The sequence below is a fragment of the Dendrobates tinctorius genome, unplaced genomic scaffold (genome assembly GCF_039654945.1).
Source record: "Dendrobates tinctorius isolate UK_male_01 unplaced genomic scaffold, ASM3965494v1 ptg000004l, whole genome shotgun sequence".
Lineage (NCBI taxonomy): Eukaryota > Metazoa > Chordata > Amphibia > Anura > Dendrobatidae > Dendrobates > Dendrobates tinctorius.
This window is the reverse complement of record NW_027361672.1, coordinates 3,192,541-3,213,793: the sequence shown is the minus strand read 5'-3', so window position 1 is coordinate 3,213,793 and position 21,253 is coordinate 3,192,541. Positions and strand designations below refer to the sequence as shown.

Genomic DNA, 21,253 nt, shown 5'->3' with positions numbered 1-21,253 from the left:
CTTTAAAAGTGGTTAACTTACTCCCAGAAAAGGTATCATTCCAGGCGTTCCGGAGCCAGACCATGACGCAGGCTCAACACCTCCTGCCTTAGCTGCTATTGTGCTTTTGCCACTACCAGCAGATGCACCACCACCATCATCACCAGCTGGCCCCCCCGCGCCCACGTCCGCGGCCTCTTCCACCAAACGTCAAAATTTTGCACAAAATAGACACAAAATAACATCAGATATATGGCACTGTATCAGAAATGTACAGCTCTATTCAGTCAAAGGATAATTGTCAATCTCCATATATATTCCATCAGTCACACAGAGACACTCACAGGCTCAGTATGGATTAGACAAGAATATAAAAAGTAGACAAAGTGTACAGTATCATCAGATAGAAGGTATATATAGCATAGTTTAAACATTAACAATGTACGTCTATATATCAGGAGTAGTGTTGAGCCACCACACTAGTGTTTTGGTTCGTCACACAGGAGGCAAGTTCGTCGAATGTTCGTCGAACCCCATTGAAAACAATGGCAGGCAAACACAAACACATACAAACACATAGAAAACAATTACAAAACACCTTAAAAGGTATCCCAAAGCAGAGAAAATGCTCAGAAGACAAAAATTACATATGGAAAAGGGCAACTACATTTAGAAAAGAGGTGGAGGAGTAAAAGGAGGAGGTGGAGGAGACACAGATATAGGCTTGTCATTCCCTTATGAAGTCAAGAAAGGCTGGAATAAAAATGTAAAATACCAACAAAAAAAAAAAAATTCTGAAATCGAACACGATCATATACCGTCGGACTTCCCACCAATAAATTATGCCAACTGGCGATAAGGCGGCGTTATTCCCACGAACCTCCAAACAGCGTCCATGAAGGCAAAGTGTTTGCTTTCCGGGGGCAGTATGATTGCAAAGCTGAACCTTAAAGGAATGTCCAAAAGGGCACCACCAGGAGTGGAGTCAGCGGCTTAATTGGACTCCACCCGGGAAACCACAACCATGCCACCTCAAGAAAAGATGCACATACTGAAAGCTTTGTCGATTGTGTGTGTGGTGTGGTATGTCCGTTTGTAGTTGTGCTAGCAATTTGTCAGCTTTATTCCGTTAATGAACGAGACTCCGGCATGCCCCCATGGTACGCGTCAAGCTTACTAGAGGGATACGCGAGGCTCTGGCACTATCATGGTCTATCATGGAGTTACATGTCCAGGGCTGCATGCGCGCTACACTGACCAGCTTTTGTCGCTTACAGGTGCAGATAACCAGCAGAACTCTATTAGTGATGGGGATCTGTGAGTCCACTTATTCCCCGCGAACAATGATTTCCCAGTAAGTTCAGGTCAACCGCAATTCCTGAATTAGGTCTAACCGGCATTAATGAAAAAATGCAAAAAATTACGTGTCCAAACCACAGTTGCTGTAGCTTGCTTAACAGGTCGGCAGCCATTCTCAGGCCCAGTATGGATTCGACAAGATTCTAGAAAGTTGATAAAGGGTACAGTTTCACCGGGTAACACGTATATATGTAGCATAGTTTACACATTAAAAACCTATGTCTATAGATCAGGAGGCAGGCTCAGACGGTCTCAGGCCCAGTATGGATTAGACGTGATTGGACAAAGGTGAGAAAGGGTAACGTATTACCGGATTACAGGTATGTATAGCATAGTTTACACATTAAAAACCTATGTCTATAGATCAGGAGGCAGGCTCAGACGGTCTCAGGCCCAGTATGTATTTGACCAGCTTGTAGAAAGTTGAGAAAGGGTGCATTATCACTGGATAGCAGGTATATATAGCATAGTTTAAATATTTAAAATCTCCATGTTCTCAGTATGGATTAGACAACAATCTAAAAAGTAGAAAAAATTCAAATGTATTTGAAGCGTACACCAGTATACACTTTTGGTGGTATTTTTAAATCTTCATATATATTTCTGTCTCAGTAAGACAGTCCAGACTCTCCGCAATAGGAAATGAGATGCATACAATTACTGACATAAATTTTAGTGATTGCAGAAATCTAGGAATTCCTATTCACTTCCGTCACAATTCTCAGAGGTGATGCAGGCCCTTAATTAATTAGTGTGTGGAGACAGCGAAAACCTTTCTTTGTGAAGAAAGTGTTGCTGTATTGCAGTACTGTTGATCCCATCGCCATTACTCATATCCATATAATTTTGATATAATTTTGATCACAGGGAGAGATGTAAACATGGTGCTCACTGCCTATCATGCTCTGTCACGTAACTTTGGAGTGCAAAAGACCGAAGCCACAGGCCGTAGGCGATTCATTTGGATTGGCATGAGAGGGCACATTTAAAAATGTGCACTGGAATGTCACACGTCTGTGGGTAGGAAAACTGTGAAAGCTGATGAGAAACCACCATTGCATCTCATTGTGAGTCGACATCCATAAGAAATGGAAGCCATTGATCATCTGAAGCTAGATCCCGGCCAGCGGGACAGGGCATAGCTACGTCTTAACCATCATCTTCTATCAGTTCACCAAATTTGTAGTGGCAGTCCCAGTGAAGGATTTGAAAGCCCAGACTACACAGCGGAGGTGCAGGGAGAGGTAAACATTGCAAATGCAGGGGCCCTGCCCAAGCAAGGGGGCCCACTCGTGGGTGTCGGTACTGGCACTGGGCCCCTCATAGTACGGCGGTGTGTCTGACGGCGGGTGTGCACCCCCACCGTCAGAGACACTTGATTGCACTATGAGGGACCCTGTGCCAGTGCCTGTGCCAAGAGTCGGCCCACCCACCTGTCCAGGGCAACGGCACTCGCACGGTTGCATGCGCTAGGTGGTGACCCCGGCCATGGGGGGAGGAGGCAGCCCAGTTAGGGAGGTTTACAAAATGGCATATGTTGATGTGGGACATTCACCTGCTGCTAAAGGCGAAATTGGTCAAGTCCCAGGAAGAGGCGGACCAAAGAAAGCCATTTTTCTGTCAACCTATGTGTCATCAGGGTAAGGTAAGGTATGACAAAATCCTTGGAAACCAATGCATGGTTCATTTTAATGAAGGTTAGATAATCCACATTTTGGGTCGACAGACGGGTCCTTTTTTCTGTCAGAATTGATCCAGCAGCACTGAAGACTCTTTCCGATAGCACACTTGCAGCTGGGCAAGCGAGCTCCTGTAAGGCATATTGTGCCAATTCAGGCCAGGTGTCCAGTTTAGCTGCCCAATAGTCAAATGGGAATGACCTGTAAGGGAGAACATCGATATGGGAGGAAAAGTCGTTTGTAACCATAGTTGACAAATGCTGTCTCCTGTCACTTTCAATTGATGCAGTATTACCAGTCATGTGAGCGGGACTTGAAAAATCAGTCCACAACATGGTCATGAAACCCCTGTCTCCTTGCCACTTCTGATGTGTGCACCACCAACACCTCTTCCAAGTTGTCCCCGGCCCCTACGGCTCGTGTGACAACCATCACCGCTGCTGTGTGCTGGGAATGCCTCAACCAACCGGTTTACCAGAGTTGCTTGTTTGTTAGCCAATATTAGGTCAAGGTTCTCCTGTGGCTTGATGTTTTGAAATTTGCCTTTATTGCGTGGATCCAGGATGCTGGCCAACCAGTAGTCATCATTGTTCATCATTTTGGCAATGCGGGGGTCCCTTTTTAGGATCTGCAAGGCATAATTTGACATGTGGGCCAATGTTCCCGGTGTCAGTGATGCACTGCGAGTGCTGGTTGGAGGAACACTTTCAGGCAAATCCACATCCCTCAAGTCACGCACAAACGCAGTGCCAGACCTTGCCACGCCAACATTTTCTCTTGCCCCACGAGAAGCATCCTCCTCCCCTAAATAATCATCCCCATCATCATCCTCCTCCTCCTCCTCTTCTTCCTCCACCTCGTCCACGACAGTTCCCTGAACAGACAATAGCTGACTGTCATCAAGGCTTCCCTCCTCCTCTTCCTCATCATCCTTGGCTGCAGACGCCTGCTCCTTGATGTGCGTCAAAGTTTGCATGAGCAGACGCATAAGTGGGATGCTCATGCTTATGATGGCGTCGTCTGCGCTTACCAGCCGTGTGCATTCCTCAACACATTGAAGGACTTTACAGAGGTCTTTCTGCTTCGACCACTGTACACTTGTCAACTCCATGTCTGCCCTCAAAGTGCCTGCCCATGTATCCTCCCACAAATGCATTATGGCCTGCCTCTGTTCGCACAGCCGCTCAACCATGTGCAGGGTGGAGTTCCACCTTGTTGCAACGTCGATAATTAGGCGGTGCTTGGGAAGGTGGAGTAATCGCTGCAGCTTCTGCATACGACTGGAGTGTACCGGCGACCGGCGGATGTGCGAGCACAGTCTTCGAACCTTATGGAGCAGGCCTGTTAACTCCGGATAATTAGTAAGGAAGCACTGCACCACTAGGTTCAAGGTGTGAGCCAAGCAAGGTATGTGTCTGAGTTTTGAAAGGGCTATGGCTGCCACAAAATTCTGGCCGTTATCACTAACTATCTTGCCTGCCTCAAGATGTAGACTGCCCAGCCATGACTCAGTTTGTTGCTGAAAGTAGTCGGCCAGTACCTCCGCTGTGTGTCTGTCGCCCAAACACATCATCTGCAACACAGCCTGCTGACGCTTTCCACTAGCTGATCGATAGTGGGACACATCGTGTGCACCACTGTCAGCTGCGGATGCAGTGCTCGTGCGACTGCGCTCTGTGGACAAGCTTTCGCTTCTGGAGGAGGAGGAGGGTCGAATGCCTACAGCCAACTGTTTCCTATACCGTGGGCTAGGCAGCACTGTGCCATCACAGCTGTCCCCTGTGGACCCTGCATCCACCACATTAACCCAGTGTGCAGTGATGGACACGTAACGGCCCTGGCCATGCCTACTGGACCATGCATCAGTTGTGAGGTGCACCTTTCCACTCACTGATTGCTTGAGTGCATGGACAATGCGGTCTTTCACATGAAGGTGGAGGGCTGGCTCTGCAAGAAAAAAAGTGCCGACTGGGTAGGTCATAGCGTGGTACTGCGTAGGCCATGAGTTCGCGGAAACTGCGCTTTCAACCAACCGATAGGGCATCATCTCTAACGAGATTAGTTTGGCAATGTGGGCGTTCAAACCCAGTGTATGCGGATGAGAGGATGAGTACTTTCTTGTCCTACTCATAGTCTCTGGTAGGGTGAGCTGGACTTGAGAGCTGCATATGGTGGAACTAGCGGTGGACATGGCGGACTGAGAGAGGGTTGATGATGGTGATGGAGTTGGTGTTCTTTCTGATGGCCTAGATTCAGTCTTTTGTTGCAATATCATTGTGATTCCCTGACTGATTTGCCCTTGCGACGACAACTCATTTGCTGCTGGTGGTGTGCTAACCGGTGGACTTACAGTGGGGGAAGCAATGTAGCGTTGCTGACTACCTTCTTTGGGAGCAGTAGCACATGTGGTATGTGAGTTTTGGTGGTCCGTCCATGCTTGCAAGTGCATGGTGGTTAAATGTTTTAGCATGCAACTGGTATTCAAATTTCTCAGATTTTTCCCTCAGCTAAAGGTCTTTGCGCACTTCTTACAGATAACCTTTGCCTGATCATTAGGATTTTGTTCAAAAAACTGCCACACTGCACTCTTCCTACTATGGAAGACATCTTGAGGCCTTGCACGCTGTGCTATTTTGACCATTTGGCAAAGCTGTCCTGCTACTATTTTGGTTTTTGTAACCCTTTTTGGACTGCTCTGGGCCTGCCAGATAACAGCTGTCGATATGTCGATGCCCGCTGCGGATGCTCCTCCTCCTCTTCTGAGCTATTGGCAGGGGCACCCTCTACCCCCCAATGGATGCCAATCTGGGTCAACTGGGTCATCCATCACCTCCTCTTCAATGTCATGTGCACCTTCCTCTGTGTCACCGTGTATGGTGGTATAGTATGCGGGAAGGGGCACCTGAGTTTCATCTGGGTCAGATTCTGGCTCAGTACACTGCCAGGACAATGTAGTGCTCTGAGTGAATGTACCAGCAGAATCATCTATCAGTAGCTGTGCATCAGTACACTCCATGTTAGATTCATCTTTGCCTGGGTAATTCACGATTTGACTTGATAACCCAGGCATGGTATGTGAAAACAGCTCCATGGAGTAATCTGTAGTGTGGCCTGCCGCATCCTTCAATTTTGGTTGGGGTGAAGGACACAAGGAAAGGTGTGGTTCATGAACATGAGCCTCCAATGATGACTCAGCGCTTTTATTTTTTAAAACTTCAGAAGAGAAGGCGATAGAGCTGGAAGCTGAGTCAGCAATGTCACCAAAATTTGTTCTTGAAGCTCCGGCTTTAAAAGCGGTTTACCTACTCCCAGAAAAGGGAGCCTTCGAGGCCTTGTGGAGCCAGACGATGATGCAGGCTCAACACCTCCTGCATTAGGTGCTATTTTGCTTTAGCCACTACCAGCAGATCCACCACCAACACCAACGCCATCATTACCAGCTGCCAACCCCCGCCCACTTCCATGGACTCTTCCACCACACTTCCTCATTTTTGGGGAAAATGTACCCAAAAGACCACCAACTATATGGTACTGTAAAACAAGGTACAAGGTGTATATAGTAGTGGGGAGAATTGGAATCTCTGTAGACTTCAGGACACAGTTGGATTCTGTCAGGCCCTGTTTATTTTATACCGCAATGTGAACGGCAGATTCTGGATGTTGTAAGAAAGGTGGATAGAGGACTGTGGAGAATTGGAATCTCTCTTCTCTTCAGGACACAGTTGGATTCTGTCAGGCCCTGTGTCTATAACACCACAATGTGACAGGCAGAAATTGCCTAGTGTATGACAAACTACAAGGTGTATATAGAATTGGGCAGAATTGGAATCTCCCTAGAGTGTAGGTCTGTAAGAACGGACAAACTCCTCGACTTTTCCTTACAGAGTCACACACGTAGATAGCTTCAATTTGGCCGTGATAACAGCCGTTACACGGTACTGAGAGAGGAGCGTGCACGTACACCGCTGTTCGGTGTATGTAAAATTGTCAAGCTCTGAGTTTTTTGTATACGGACTGACACACGGTGTCTCTCTCTAGTTTTGAATGTAATCAAACAGCAAATATACTAAACTGTTTGAAAAATGGACAAAACTATAAGGTGTAGGTCTGTAAGAACGGACAAACTCCTCGACTTTTCCTTACAGAGTCACACACTTAGATAGCTTCAATTTGGCCGTGATAACAGCCGTTACACGGTACTGTGTGAGGAGCGTACACCGCTGTACGGTGTGTGAAAAAATGAACGCTCACTACCTCACCAGGACAAAACAATACCATTTGGATTGCTTTTAAAAAAGCAGTTTGAACACCAGTGTGCACACAGCAATGCAGCTAGCCTTAAAAGGCAGGCTAATCACCACCAGCGCTGCTGCACAAAAGCAAAAATTTTCACCTTTCACTGCACAGTAACTACAGTGAAAAGCTCTAGCAGCAGAAGCTGTTCTTTTTTTCTTTTTGCCTTCCTAACGCTCTCCCTACAGAATCAGCAGCTGCAGCAGCTCTCCCTATTCTGAGATCAGCATGAGTAACATGGCGGTCGGCGTCCCCACCCTTTTATACCCCCTGTGACGCTACACAAAGCAAGCCAATCACTTGCATGCCCTTCTCCAAGATGGTGGTGACCGCTGCCTATGTCATCACGTTACCCACAGTGTCCGTTCTTCCTGATTGGCTGAAAAAGGACGCTAAAGCATCTTTTGAAACGCGACTTTGGCGCTAAAGTCGCCAACCTCGTGGCCGACCTCATGCTAAGGTCAGGTTTCGTTTCGTGAAACCCGACTTTGGCAAAAGTCGGCGACTTTTGAATTTTTTCGACCCGTTTCGCTCAACGCTAATTCTGAGTCATAAAGTGAAGTGAGGATGGCTTTTATTCATTAAATATATGCTGTATGTACTGTAAAATATAGCACTGGTTCCTTTACCTTTTTATTTATTTCAAGTTGTGTTTATAGTATGAACATATACCGCAGTTCTGTACATCAGCACCTGTTTCCAATAGATCAGAAAATCAAATTTCTCTATCAATACATGAACTATTGGTTTAATTACAAATTAATAGTATGTATTATTTTGTCTTTGGAATATCAGCTGTACTTGGTATTGTAATGACGAGTCTCTACCACTGACCTCCAGCTGTAGTTTCAGATTTATGTGAAATTAGAAGCCAGTGATCAAGAAACAAATCACTTACTGTTTCCACTTATTTATTTAAAGAAGCACTCCTCCTACCATCAAAGTTTTATTCCTCTTAATATATTGCAATCATCATATTATATTGAACTGTGTACTTACAATTGCTCATTTTGCCTTTCTACACAGCTAATTCTTCTCTTTTCCTTGCTCTATGTAGAAACAGGAAGTCTCTTTTCCATGCATTTATCATTCCTCTCTTCAACTCCTTAACCAGCTGCTCTGCTACTCCCCCTGCCAGGGACTTTTGTGACTTATGACTCATTCAGTGAAAATTGACCTCCTGTTTCTGCATAGAGCTCAGAACGATTCAGGTAGTCAGTTATTAATCATACTATGTCATAGACCTAATGGAAAGAGAAGAATCAGTGTAGAAAGGCAAAAGAGGCAATTGTAGGTACATAGAGCTATATAATATGATGACTGCAATATATTAAGAGGATACACAATTTTATGGGAGGCTTCTTTAAATGAGGCCTGTAAGTCTACTACATTGGATAATAATGCATGATCAACCTATACTTTAACAGAAGGTTAGATCTTAGAGCTGAAATCCTGAATGTCACCTCTCCAAACCTCTGCTATTTATTCTGTAGACTTTCCACAAAAGGTCTGGATACACCTGATGGTCATTAATTTTTGGAGAAAAACAAGACTTTTCCTAAAATCTCTTTAAGGCTATGTGCCCACGTAGCGTTTTAAAATGCTCACTAAAAACCGGACTCCTTCCCAGAAATCGCACGTTTTTTTCTGCGTGATTTCACTGCGATTTCACTGTGATTTTACCGTGATTATGATCGCGATTTTGCCGCGATTTTCACGTGCGATATTCAAGCACTTTCCAAGCGATTTGAAGCATCGCTTGGAATGTGATTGACAGGTTGGTCACACTCGTTAAACATAGTGTTTGACAAGTGTGACCAGGTTTTTACTATTGAGGCCGCCTATGCGGCATCAATAGTAAAAGATAGAATGTTAAAATGCTAAAAAAATTTAAAAAATCGGGGTATATTTATCTTCCGGCGTCCCGCGCTGCATTCCCGGGCCACAGCGTTCCCAGTAATGCCTTGCGAGACCTGTGATGACGTAGTCTCGCGTTGCTATAGTGATCTCGCGAGACCGCTAGAGTCACGCGAGACTACGTCATTACAGGGCGTTGCCGCAAGGCATTACTGGGAACACTAGGCCGGGAATGCAGCGCGGGACATCGGAAGGTAAATATACCCCGATTTTTTATTTTTTATTCTTTTTTTTACAGGGGTATGGCACCCAGGGCCTGGAGGACAGTCTCCTCTCCTCCACACCGTGGGTACCAACCGCACATGAGACGCTTAGCTTCCCGCATGGTGGGCATAGCCACATGCGGGAAGTAAGCGATTCTCATGCATTCCTATGGGTGCGGAATCGCGGCAATTCTTTGCGATTTCGCACAAAAGAATGAGCATGCTGCGATTTTTTCCGCGATGCGATTCCGCTGCGGAAAAAAGCGCAGCATTAGCACAGCATGTGTAGAATGCCATAGGAATGCATGGGGGGCGTTCTGTACACGATTTTTAAACGTTTTCGCTGCGTTTCCGCGCCGAAAATCGCGGCAAAAACGCTTAAAAACGCTACGTGGGCACACAGCCTAAATAGAATATATTAAAGGAGTAATGTGACTCTGTTCACTACCATATTCGGAGATGAGTAAAGGCCCCGTCTCGCGTAACGAAATCGTTAGCCAGATCGCTGAAATATCACAGATTTTCTGACGCAACAGCAACCTCGCCCCCCCTGCTGGATATCGCTGATCGTGCTCGAATGTTCTAGGCCATTTTTTGATTGTTGGTGTCCCGCTGGCCAGCATGCATAGCTGTGTTTGACACCGACGAGCGACCTCGTAGGTGACACAGAACTCAGGGACGCAGGTGTGAGTCGTCAGAATAGCTGCTGTGTGACAAGGTATCAATGACCGGCGAGGTCGTTATATGGATCGCCGTATCATTGCTGCATCGTTGAATAGATCTGCCTGTTTGACAGCTTACTAGCGACCATGTAGTGAAGCACCAGCGATCCTTACCAGGTCATATCGTTGTCGGGATCGCTGGAGCGTCGCTATGTGAAACGGGACCCTAAGGCAGATGGTAACATAAACATATCTACAGATATCTACCATGTCACACATCCATCCTATTGTGCACTTGCCATAAGGAGTAGGACAGGTACACATTATCTGCTGTTTGATTATGTGAGCTAGCAGATGTCTGTACATTTGACACTGATCAGTGGTCCTGCTTACCTTCTGATGGGAAAGTGTTCAGAATCAGATTTCCCCTTTAATAACCCTTTAAGATATTTGTGAACCATTCTTTAAATAAATAATTGTCCGATTTGATTTTTCCATATGCTGCTAAAATAAACTCTGGTAAACTGTTTGCCTTCATGCAGCGATTGAGTCTGGTGACTTTAACATCTTAAGATGTTAACAAAAGTTCCTTTATCGGCTTAAATGTTGGCAAAACATAATTTTATTAAAATAAGATTTGGCAAGCCCGATACTAGTGCTATTATTAGTATTATTGTCTACTAAATCCATTTAGCTAAGCAGAAAGAAGGTCACACAACCTGTATCCTACAGTAGAGATGTGCTCTACTTATTACTATTTGCACACTTATAATCTACAGATTAAACAAGGAAAGGTTGACATAGTAGAGTCATGCGTAGAAAATCCTAAGTATGACATTAAATAAAAGTGGACAAGTAGATATTGCAGTATATAGAACCAGCCATAAATGAGGTTTAGTACCTAAGTTACCAGTAATGTATTTCTGCTTGTGAAATCTTTCTCATGGAAAAGTCAATGGACGATTTATCACTTGGATGATGAACTATTTTGATTGAAAATATATAATAAAATCATGAAATTGTGACATGTTTTGGCAAAATTAGTGGAAATGCTACTAATTAAATCCGCTAGTCTAAAACTGAGAAATACGTCTCTCGATTTCATAAACGTGTATTAGAAATTCTGTGAAAGTATTTGCCGGTACATTCATTTCAAATTACCCCTCTCCTATAATGGGGTGTTTTCATAATTTAATATTATTTTGGAATTTTTTAATCAACTATATATATATGACAATATTAAACGTGGGATATCATTATGTTCATTACTGGCTGGTACGGCATCATTTTTTTTTAATATCTCAATGTTGTTCAAGTACCATTGCAATAGATAATGTTAGTGTCATGGGACTTTGCTGATTATTAATATCAGTGTCATGGAACTAATTTCCAAAGAATGAGAAGGTTGACCAGTATGAACGATTGGGCGTTAAGTCAAGGATAAGGCCAATGACAAGCTAAGAATAATTGGGCTAAGTCACTATAAATACCATTATAATTGTGGCAGAACATCTAATAGTTTGTATCAGGGTATGACCTGCTCTTTCCCGCTATACCATTCATTGATGTCATATTTAAAAATGCAAATGTTTTCAGCCTTCAGTATGCCAAAATACTTATTCTACATCCTATAACCACTGGACAAATCTACAGTCAGGTCATATCCTTCTTTCTTGTGGGTATCATGCTGTATACTTGTGAACATTTTCTCCATTACCAATAGGAACAGAAAACACATTTAGCCATTAACTTTAGTGGGTCACAGCTTTTTCCAATTGCCTAAGGTCATTGCTAAGGTCAAAGCTGACCTACTGAAGAAAGCAAAATTATAGTGGCGTCTGCAGGAAATAGATAAAGGTCCTGATCATGGGATACACATACAATATCATTCCCAATTTTGTTGCCTTTAAAATATATTATCAAGCAAATAATTAACTTTTAACCAATACTATATTAGGGTTTGGGAGTTATACAGATTTAGTAACGTCTTGGTATTGGAATCCAGAAAAATATGTCATATACAATGCTCATTTACTATTCTTTCCCGCACATCATACACTTTTATGTAAGAGATTGCTTTCCGGCAAGGTGAACTGGCTTCTGCTTGCAGTTATATGAATTGATGATGAATTGTAATCAATATCCACTGTCAGGCCACAAACGCACTTATCATTCTAGCATGTATTCATAGCGCAGGCATAATGAAAATCAACTATGTTCTAATGGATAGGAATAATTAGTTGTGTTTCTTACAGTCATAACTAGTTTCTCCTGACCTGACATCACTGCTCCAATACCCATTCAAGTTCACATGCATAAATTTCCCTTGTCAGTTGTGTCAACAGAAGTCAGGAAAAGTGCATGCAAAATGTGAAATGCATTCCTTTATTTAAGCGTAAGTTTTGAGGACATCAGTGGAAAACAAAAAAAAATCATGTTAGGAATTAGAAGATTGGTTAACAGATTATTTGTCTACAGTGTCCAAAAAATGTGACAAATCAAAGCATGACATGACAATAAAATACTCTCACTTTCAGTAAGATTAATTACACGAGTAAGAAAGACAAGGTTGAGACACGTAAAAAATGTTTTAATACTCATGTGTAAAAAATACATATGAGATTACAGTAGAAACTTCAGGAAAACCAAGCACATTACTGGTATTAAAGGTTTCTGCTTGTCTCCCTCCATCAGCTGAAGTCAGTATAGATACAGCTAGAAAGAATACAGTAAGGTTCCTTTGGTTGCAAGCAATGAACTGTCTGCTTACCTAGCACAGGGTCCACTAAGAAAATCCACACAAAGCAAGAGAAAGAAAATGCTTTTTGCCTTTAAACCACCCCCTGTTACAAATATAATAGCACCAACGTGTACATGGAATTAGGATTTAACCCTCTGCTATGGGATAAAAATCAGAGACGGCTTCTGTGGAAATAGAGCAGAATCAGTGGGGATAAATGACCATAATTGGCCATATTCATAAGCTAATTGAATACACACAAACCAAGGAATGAACAAGGAAGTCGAATCTGCCTTAGAGACTAATGAGATTATGTATAGCGAGGACTCAGATTTTCTTTCATTTACACTGTGTGCACCAAATATGAATGCCAAATTCCGCACATTGGATCGTGTACATATATAGTCATTTTATTCAAATGCAACTTCTCTTCCCACAAAATAGTTCTGTTTAAGGTCCCATTGCTAAGCAAAGCCAGTTATGGCCATGCCAATGACAGATATGATGTCACACTATATTTGACAAGTATATGGTGACAGCGTTTTCTACACAATCCATTATATTTCGAAAGGAGGGCGTAGATCAGGGGGCTTAGAAAGTGAGACAACCCAGTGTTCACTAGACAGGTAACGGTAGATATTGGATTTTCTTTTTGTAACACTGACAATATATTAATGCAGAAAAAAACAAACAAACAAATAAAATCACCTTTAACAGCCTGTATTCAGCAAATTTCTGAGAGACATGAAAATGTGATTATTCACCATTTCTTCCTTCCCACTTTTCAATGACTATAGCTGAGTGCAAAGGTGATTATAGAATTTCGGATACACTCGGTGATGGGTCGAATAAAAAATTTGGGCGTCACACGAGTGGATAAAACTTTAGGATGCAGCTTAATATTGCGATCTGGACTGATCAAAGGAATACGTCCCATGCAATCTTGCAAGTCAATTATCATCTGATTCAAGTAAGTGGGAAGTTACAAGTTCATCTTTTCATGTCTCTTTAGTTAATCATTTATTTTTTATTTTTATTTTTGTGACAAATAAAAAAAATCAAATCAAATCCCCCGGGACGAAACAAAAAAAACAACAAAAAAAAAAGAGACATTCATATTTACAGAAAATATTTAATTAAAAATACTTCATAATTACAGTAGTCTATTAAAGCATATACTTTGTATCACTTACACTTATAGAACATCTCTATATGTACAGTATGAAATGTCACTCATGTTTTCTTCTATACAATATGTAACATTCTTGCAGGGAGACGAAAATTCCCCGGAGAGATAAAATCATCTATTTTAAACAATAGATGTAAAGACAAAATATCTACAATACTCTGGTATATTAGTAAAGCTTCATATTCAGTTCTTCATTTAATGGTATATTCTCTCTAAGCAGTGCCCCCTATGTCATCAGGTCAGGGACTTCCACAGTGCATGTCTGATGATACAAGGTGGACACATGGTGAAGGATTAGATTCTTCGTGTAGTGTGGAAAAGCGAAGTGAAGGATGTTTTTTCCCCTCTTTTGTCTGGTGACTGGTTTTCATTCCCCTCCCTTAGTCTCTAATTTGTCTCTCTCTTTCTCTGTGCTCCTCCTGGCTCTGGATTTGCCTGCTGCACACCTGTGGAAGAGGAATGAATAGAGGGGGTGTGTGAACCATTCTGCTCCAGACTTACTGGCGCCACCAACAAAACACAAGACATGCTTGATCAACAACCCAAAACAAACCAGGTCAAACTACAAGCACAGCTCCCAAGCTAGTCCAAGCATAGGAACGCAGCTGCAATGGACTGCTCAGTCCCTGCTTTCATACTGTGCTTTGGGCTATCATCTGTGACCCTCATCCCTACAAACTCCCCCCTCGTGACTCGTGATAGGAATACGGAAAAGGATATTAGTGACGTGCAACCTCTACGTTTACCGTAAACCTTCCATTAGGATAAATAATATTCTGGAAGAGTAGTCTTAACTTTGTCATGGATATGATTTAGTATTCAAATTATTATTATTATTATTAATAAGGAAAGCAAAATATAAAATGAAAAAAATATAATGTCACTTAGATAAACTATCTCGACTCCCCATATGGTTACTAAAGCTGCCCAATAAATGTCCATAATATACAGTACAATGCTTACCTTAAGGGCATACTAGCGACACAGTATACTGTCTCCTTCTTGGTTTACCACTGCCGTAGCCTGGAAAAGAGAAATAAAATCCATATTAATTATGATAGTACATAGAAAAGGTTAAATAACGGTGAAGCAAATAGAAAAATAATAGACAAAGGGATCAGGGATAACGTTGCACTCGTTGGTCTTCTAGAATGGGCACTGGCTGCAGGGGCAGTGACAGGTCACACTTCAGGGATCAGAATGAGGCGCACAAAAGACTGATCACCTTCAGGCTGCTGCTCCTAATTAAAATCTGACATACACTTAACTTGCAGGCAATTGGCATGTAGCAGAGGGTTTCCCAGCTATGGGCTCTGAAGAGAGGGTGAGGGGCATAGCTGCCTATTCTCTTCAGCTGGGAAAAGGCCATCGCAGGCTGTGCGCCGGTGAATTTATGGCATTTGATAATGATGAACATGATTGCAACACATTTTCAATGCATAAACAAGGAAGAGACAGCTGCTTTCCACTCATCGGGAACACAACTACTAAGAGGAAATGACAAGAAATAAGCCATAACAGTGAACATCACCTGCCATCTGGACAGCAGTCACCACATCTCTGAGTGCTATGATCCCTGTGTGGGACTGATATGAAGCAGTGGAGGCTGTCAGGTGGATCTGTCCTTCTTCAGATGCCAGAGCTGTCATCGCACCCTACTGAGATACCACTGACTCCAGTGGGCACCAATACAAGCGAGCCGATAGGCCACATATATCAGGTCGTGCCATCAGCTAACATGTGGCATGCTTACTCAACACAAATAGAGTATATAGAAGGGGGCGCCTCTTACCGGGTCTACATTGAGGTCCGTCAGTGGGGTCCTGGCAGGTGCCTGCTGCCTGAGCAACACAGGGTGTGTGTCCAGTGCCAGTTGAAGGTCCAGTATGTAGTCTATAACATGCTGCAGGATCTCCACTTTGCTCACTTTCTTGTTCTGGGGGATGGTTGGCACCAACCTCTTGAGGCGGCTGTAACAGTCATTCATGTCATATTGCAGACACAAGGACTCTTCTTCTTCCATCTTGTAGCGAGCTACACCAAGGCTGTGCTCAGAGAGGCAGTGCAGTGCCAGCTCCCCACACATACCCCCCGTCACTGGGGTTCTCCGGCTGTGGGGACGCATGGGGCTCACAGCTTTCATTGCCGGTAGCGACCAGGTATTATCTGCTAAGACAGTGAAGAACAGCAAAGATGCAGCGTGCAAATGTTATATCCAATGCAAGGAGGGGAGTACGCCTATATTACACAGGATCACTGGGTGGTAGTCTTAGGTCCTTAATAGGATGGAGCTGGTACCAGGTTAGAGATAACCTGCACTGGTTCTGGGTGACAGATGGATGCACACAGAAGAAGAGAGCAGTGTCTCCAGTCAGCCAGTCACTCACAACTCCCTGGTCTGCAGCCTCTGAGCTCACATATTTAAGGCAGGGATCTAGCAGGGAGGGTGAGAGCTGGAAGGGAGGGCGGGCGCAGCGATGGAGGGAGGAGAGCCATCCAGCATGAGCACACCAGCAGGCTCTCTCTTATCACAAGTTCTAAGCCAAACACACTTCCTAGAAAAGATGGAGAAAAAAAAATAAGTGGATATATTAATAAATTGTATTAGCAAAGCTGCCCCGATATGAAAAGGTTTACTGTCCATTAATAAAAAGGTACTGGAAATTCTCATATAGCTATCAGGACTAATGCTGACATATCTGTCTCAGAAAATCAAGGCAATCCAAGGTTTTTCCCATCAGACTCCGCTAGAAGATAAAAATAAGATTCTCCCATTGATGTGTTCAAAAACGGCAGGTTTTTCCAATATATAGTATATATAGTAATATACAACATTTTTATCCTTTCTTTGGTTTACCTGTTCTTTGCGTTAGGGCAGAATTAGAAGCCGCTCATACACGTAACGATCCAGGACATTTCAGCAGAGATGTCACTATCAGCTGATTGCTTATCAGAAAGTCTTCCGTTCGACATGGGCAAAATGATGGTGAGTGGTATTGTATGATTTGAGCAATGTTACATAACAGTATGCGAACGTCAGAACATTACGACCACTTTGCAATATTGACTTTCATATTGCTACAACAGTTCAGTACATGTAAATATTATTAATCAGCCATAATAATAATAACACATATAAAAATGTCCTAACAAATTATTATTTTCACCGGTATGATTATTTTTTTTTAACTTAAAATATGATTTTTGTTTCTTTCCTTATATATTTTTACTCTGTAATAATGATATAAAATTTGCCTTGATTATTTTGAAAAAGCAAAGAATCCATGACAAGATAAAAGCAATCAAGATGAATGTTGGTGGGTTATCTTTTGAACCATGTCATTAAGGCATGCCAAAGGGAACGCTGAATGATAGATGCTCCTGTTGTCAAGCACATATCACTAAGAGGGGTTTAAAATTTAGTGTTTGGTGTGCAGGTGAAACATAATCACATAGTAATGAGACATTACTTCCCAAGGAGCACGGAGGCCTGCTTAGTGCCATTTGTGGTGACACACATGTCCATGTCAGGCTTTATTTACCAAAAGGTTTTTTTGTGGACAGGGAAGCACCTGCCTCTTAGACGCATTGTGCTCTTCTGTGGTCTATATTTTATGCCTCAATGTCTTTGATAAATGTAAAACAAAGATAATAGCGGAATAGATAAATTTGTATATACATATATATTTCCAGTGATTGTAAAAAGTCTACACACCCTATTACAATGGCAGGTTTTTGGCATGTAAAAAAAAAAATCATAACGAGAATCATTTCAGAATTTTTTTCCATCTTTATTGTCCCCAATATTTTGTACAATTCAATCAAAAAAAAAAATATTTTTGCTTGGAAAAAGAAAATGAAATAAGTAAAATAATGTGGTTGCATAAATCTGCACACCCTTAAACTAATACTTTGTAGTACCCTTTAAATTTTCACAGCATTCAGTCTTTTTGGGTAAGGAGGACTCTATCAGCACACACATCTAGAATTGGTAATCTTTGCCCACTCTTCCTTGCAGTAGCTCTGAATTTGTCAAAGGGCATCTCCTGTATACAGCCATCTGGCTGGACCAATCCAATAATTTAATCTTCCTCTGACAAAGCCATTCTTTTGATGATTTGGATACATTTTTAGGGTTGTTGTTATGCTGAAAGGTGAAATATCTCTTCATCTTCACATTTTCAGCAGAGAACTGAATGATTTGTTGCAAAATTTACACATATTTGGAAGTGTTCATGATTCCCTCCATCTTGACTAAAGCTCCAGTTCTGGCTGTCGAAATACAGCCCCAATGTATAATGCTTCCTCCACAATGCTGCACTGTGGGCATGGTGTTCTTTTGTGATGTGCCATATTGCATTTGCGGCAAACACATATTTTGGGATCATGGCAAAAAAAGTTCTCATCAGATGACAACATGTTTTCCTACATGCTTTTGGCAGACTTGATGTAAGTTTTGGCAAAACATAGCCTGTCTTGGATGTTTTTGTTTGTAAGAAAAGGCTTCTGTCTTGCCACACATATGCTCATATTCTTATTCAATGTAAATATTATTATTTACAGGTGTATATTACCTTCCTGTGGACTGCCTAATGCCCTTGCAGCTTCATGAAATTTTGTGCATCTACAGGGAGCCGGATGAATAAGCACTGTGTATACAGTTTAGGGAGTACTATCAGCTCTTTCTTCCTTCCTTTTAGTGATCATATGATTGCTGGGTGTGAGAGGTATCAGAACCTGCTGAGTCTTGGCAGACACGGCTCAGCTCCATAGTGCTGGCAGGAAGCTGACCTTGTCCTGTAATTGAGGCTAATATGTTATGGACCAAATCAGCTTCAATGTTTAAATAACCTTAAAGGTCTTATATGAATGAAAAAAGTAAGAAAGAGAAGAAAAAAGTAAATAAATCAAAATAATAAAGCCTCTGCCAGTCAGAACCACTATTTCAAGTGTTTTGAACCGGAACCGGGTAAAGGAAAAGAAAAGACCTGTAGTGTTCCAAAACAGCGCCACTAGGTGCCATTGAGTTGTATTCAAGTAAATACAACTAAGGCCCCCGTCACACATAGCGACGCATCAGCAATCCCGACAATGATATGACCTTGTCAGAATCGCTGGTGTGTCGCTACATGATCGCTGGTGAGCTGCCAAACAGGCAGATCTCACCAGCAATGAGGACCAGCGACGATGCGGGTAACAAGAGAGGGCGTCACTTAGAAACCCACTGTGTACCTTAGATACCAGCATGCTGGTGCAGGGAGCTGGTAACCAAGGTAAACAGTGGGTTTCTAAGCGCCACGCGGCGCTTAGAAACCCGCTGTTTACCTTGGTTACCAGCTCCCTGCACCAGCACGCTGGTATCTAAGGTACACAGCGGGTTTCTAAGCGCCGCGTGGCGCTTAGAAACCCGCGCTTTACCTTGGATACCAGCTCCAGCTCGCTGATCGCTGGTCTCCCGCCTGCCACACGCAGCGATGCATGCTGGCCAAGGGGAGACCAACGATCAAAAAAATGTCCAGGGCTTTCCAGAACTATCAGCGATACCCGGCGGGGGGCCAGTCGCTGATACCTGTCATAGACAGCGATAACGCTGGTGAGATCGCTGTTGCGTCACAAAACTTGTGACTCAGCAGCGATCTCGCTAGTGATCTCGCTGTGTGTGACGGGGGCTTTAATCTCGATAATGGGTGCACATTTATGTTTACATAAACTCCTCTTGGAGCTACTGTTGAATACATGAGGTGCCCACCACCTGGGTTAATTTTTAGGTACCTCTTATGTCTTATGCCTTATGCTATTCATTTCAATTATCTCACTTTGACAAATGTATGTCTCTGTGGCATGATAATAGAATCACTGAGCACTGTTGCGCTAGTCAATTCTATTATTATGACAGTGGCAGATACAGGCTGGAGAAAGCCCCCATGAAAGAACAGTATAAGGACTCCTTTCAGTCCAATAGCTCATCATAATGCACAATTCCACCTGCTTTAGAATTTAGAGTTGGTATTGGACCCCCCTTAACTCTTGGGCCCCTGTGCGGTTGTGATTTATTATGGCAATCCTGGAAACAACCCATTGAGAGTTGTGGCACTGTTTTCAGAAAAAAAGCACTTTTGATTAATCTCAGATGACCCAAATACCAATGAACTTGTCTATGGATCTCAGACTTTGTAAACATAAAATAAATTTCTTAAAGAAATTTTGCCATCAGAGTTTTTATCCTCTTGATATAGTGCAATCATTATATTATACAGCACTCTGTACTTACAATTGCTCATTTTGCCCCATCTCATTCCCTTCTTCAACTCATGAACCAGCTGCTCCACTCTTTCCACCTGCAATGGACTTTGCAGCCATGTAGGTTTGTAGTTCTAATGATGACTCATGCGGGCAAAAGAGATTTCCTGTTTCTACACAGAGCTAAGAAGGATTTATCTGGTCAGTTTTTAATCACATTATTTCATAGACCTAGTGGAAAAGGAAGGATTAACTGGGTAGAAAAGCAAAATGAGCAATTGTAAGTACACAGAGCTGTATAATACGAAGACTGCAATATTTTAAGAGGATACAAATTTTGATGGGAGGAGGAGTGCTTCTTTAAATAAATAAGTGAAAACAGTGAGTGATTTATTTTTCTCTATCACTGGCTTCTAACTTCACATCAATCTAAAAATACAGCTGGAGGTCAGCGATAGAGATTCATCATTACAATACCAGGTACAGTTGACATTCCAAAGACATAAATGACTTATATGTTTTTGCAGCTTAAATGCAGTCACATAAAAGGATCACCAATATGGTTGTACTCCATAACCAATAATCAGAGCTACAAAAGCAGTAAATTAGAAAGTGATCTGTAAATGTATGGTGGAATGAGGCATGCCAGAACACAGAACAGAAGAAATGTTATAATGATTAATTGATAATTAGAGAATTCTCAATGTAATGGTATTAGAATTTCAACCTCTACATATAAATCGAGGCAGTTTGCCAGGTCCTATCCTCCTTTCCTATGGATGTCCGTCAATCACAACAGATAGATTTTTTTGTGGTCACTCTTGCAACTGGTATAGTGAGGTGCAATGGCGTCAACCAACAACTGCCATATTCCCCCATTTTAACATACTCTACGTATTCAACCAATTAGATCAGTCCAGTAATAACCTTGCAAGGCTACGAGGAATTATAATCCCCCACTGCTAACCCTGCAAGGCTTCATTATCAAAAAA

At 42.5% G+C, this 21,253-nt stretch overlaps 1 protein-coding gene across 1 annotated transcript; it reads right to left on the bottom strand.

Annotated features, from left to right (window-relative positions):
* Nucleotides 1-12,458: 12,458 nt before the first annotated feature.
* Nucleotides 12,459-16,439, bottom strand: ID4 (inhibitor of DNA binding 4). The gene is made up of 3 exons (XM_073566108.1): nucleotides 15,814-16,439; nucleotides 14,985-15,044; nucleotides 12,459-14,467 (listed from the first exon to the last, which is right to left on the bottom strand). The coding sequence occupies exons 1-2, from the start codon at nucleotides 16,162-16,164 to the stop codon at nucleotides 14,997-14,999; spliced, it is 399 nt and encodes a 132-aa protein (XP_073422209.1). The 5' UTR covers nucleotides 16,165-16,439; the 3' UTR covers nucleotides 12,459-14,467; nucleotides 14,985-14,996.
* Nucleotides 16,440-21,253: the final 4,814 nt, after the last annotated feature.

Excerpts from the sequence above, each read along its gene's own strand:
- ID4 (XM_073566108.1), bottom strand. The coding sequence starts at position 16,164 with ATGAAAGCTGTGAGCCCCATGCGTCCCCACAGCCGGAGAACCCCAGTG. Across the intron at positions 15,045-15,813 it reads CGGACCTCAATGTAGACCCG|GCTACGGCAGTGGTAAACCA; the intron begins GTAAGAGGCGCC and ends TCTCTTTTCCAG.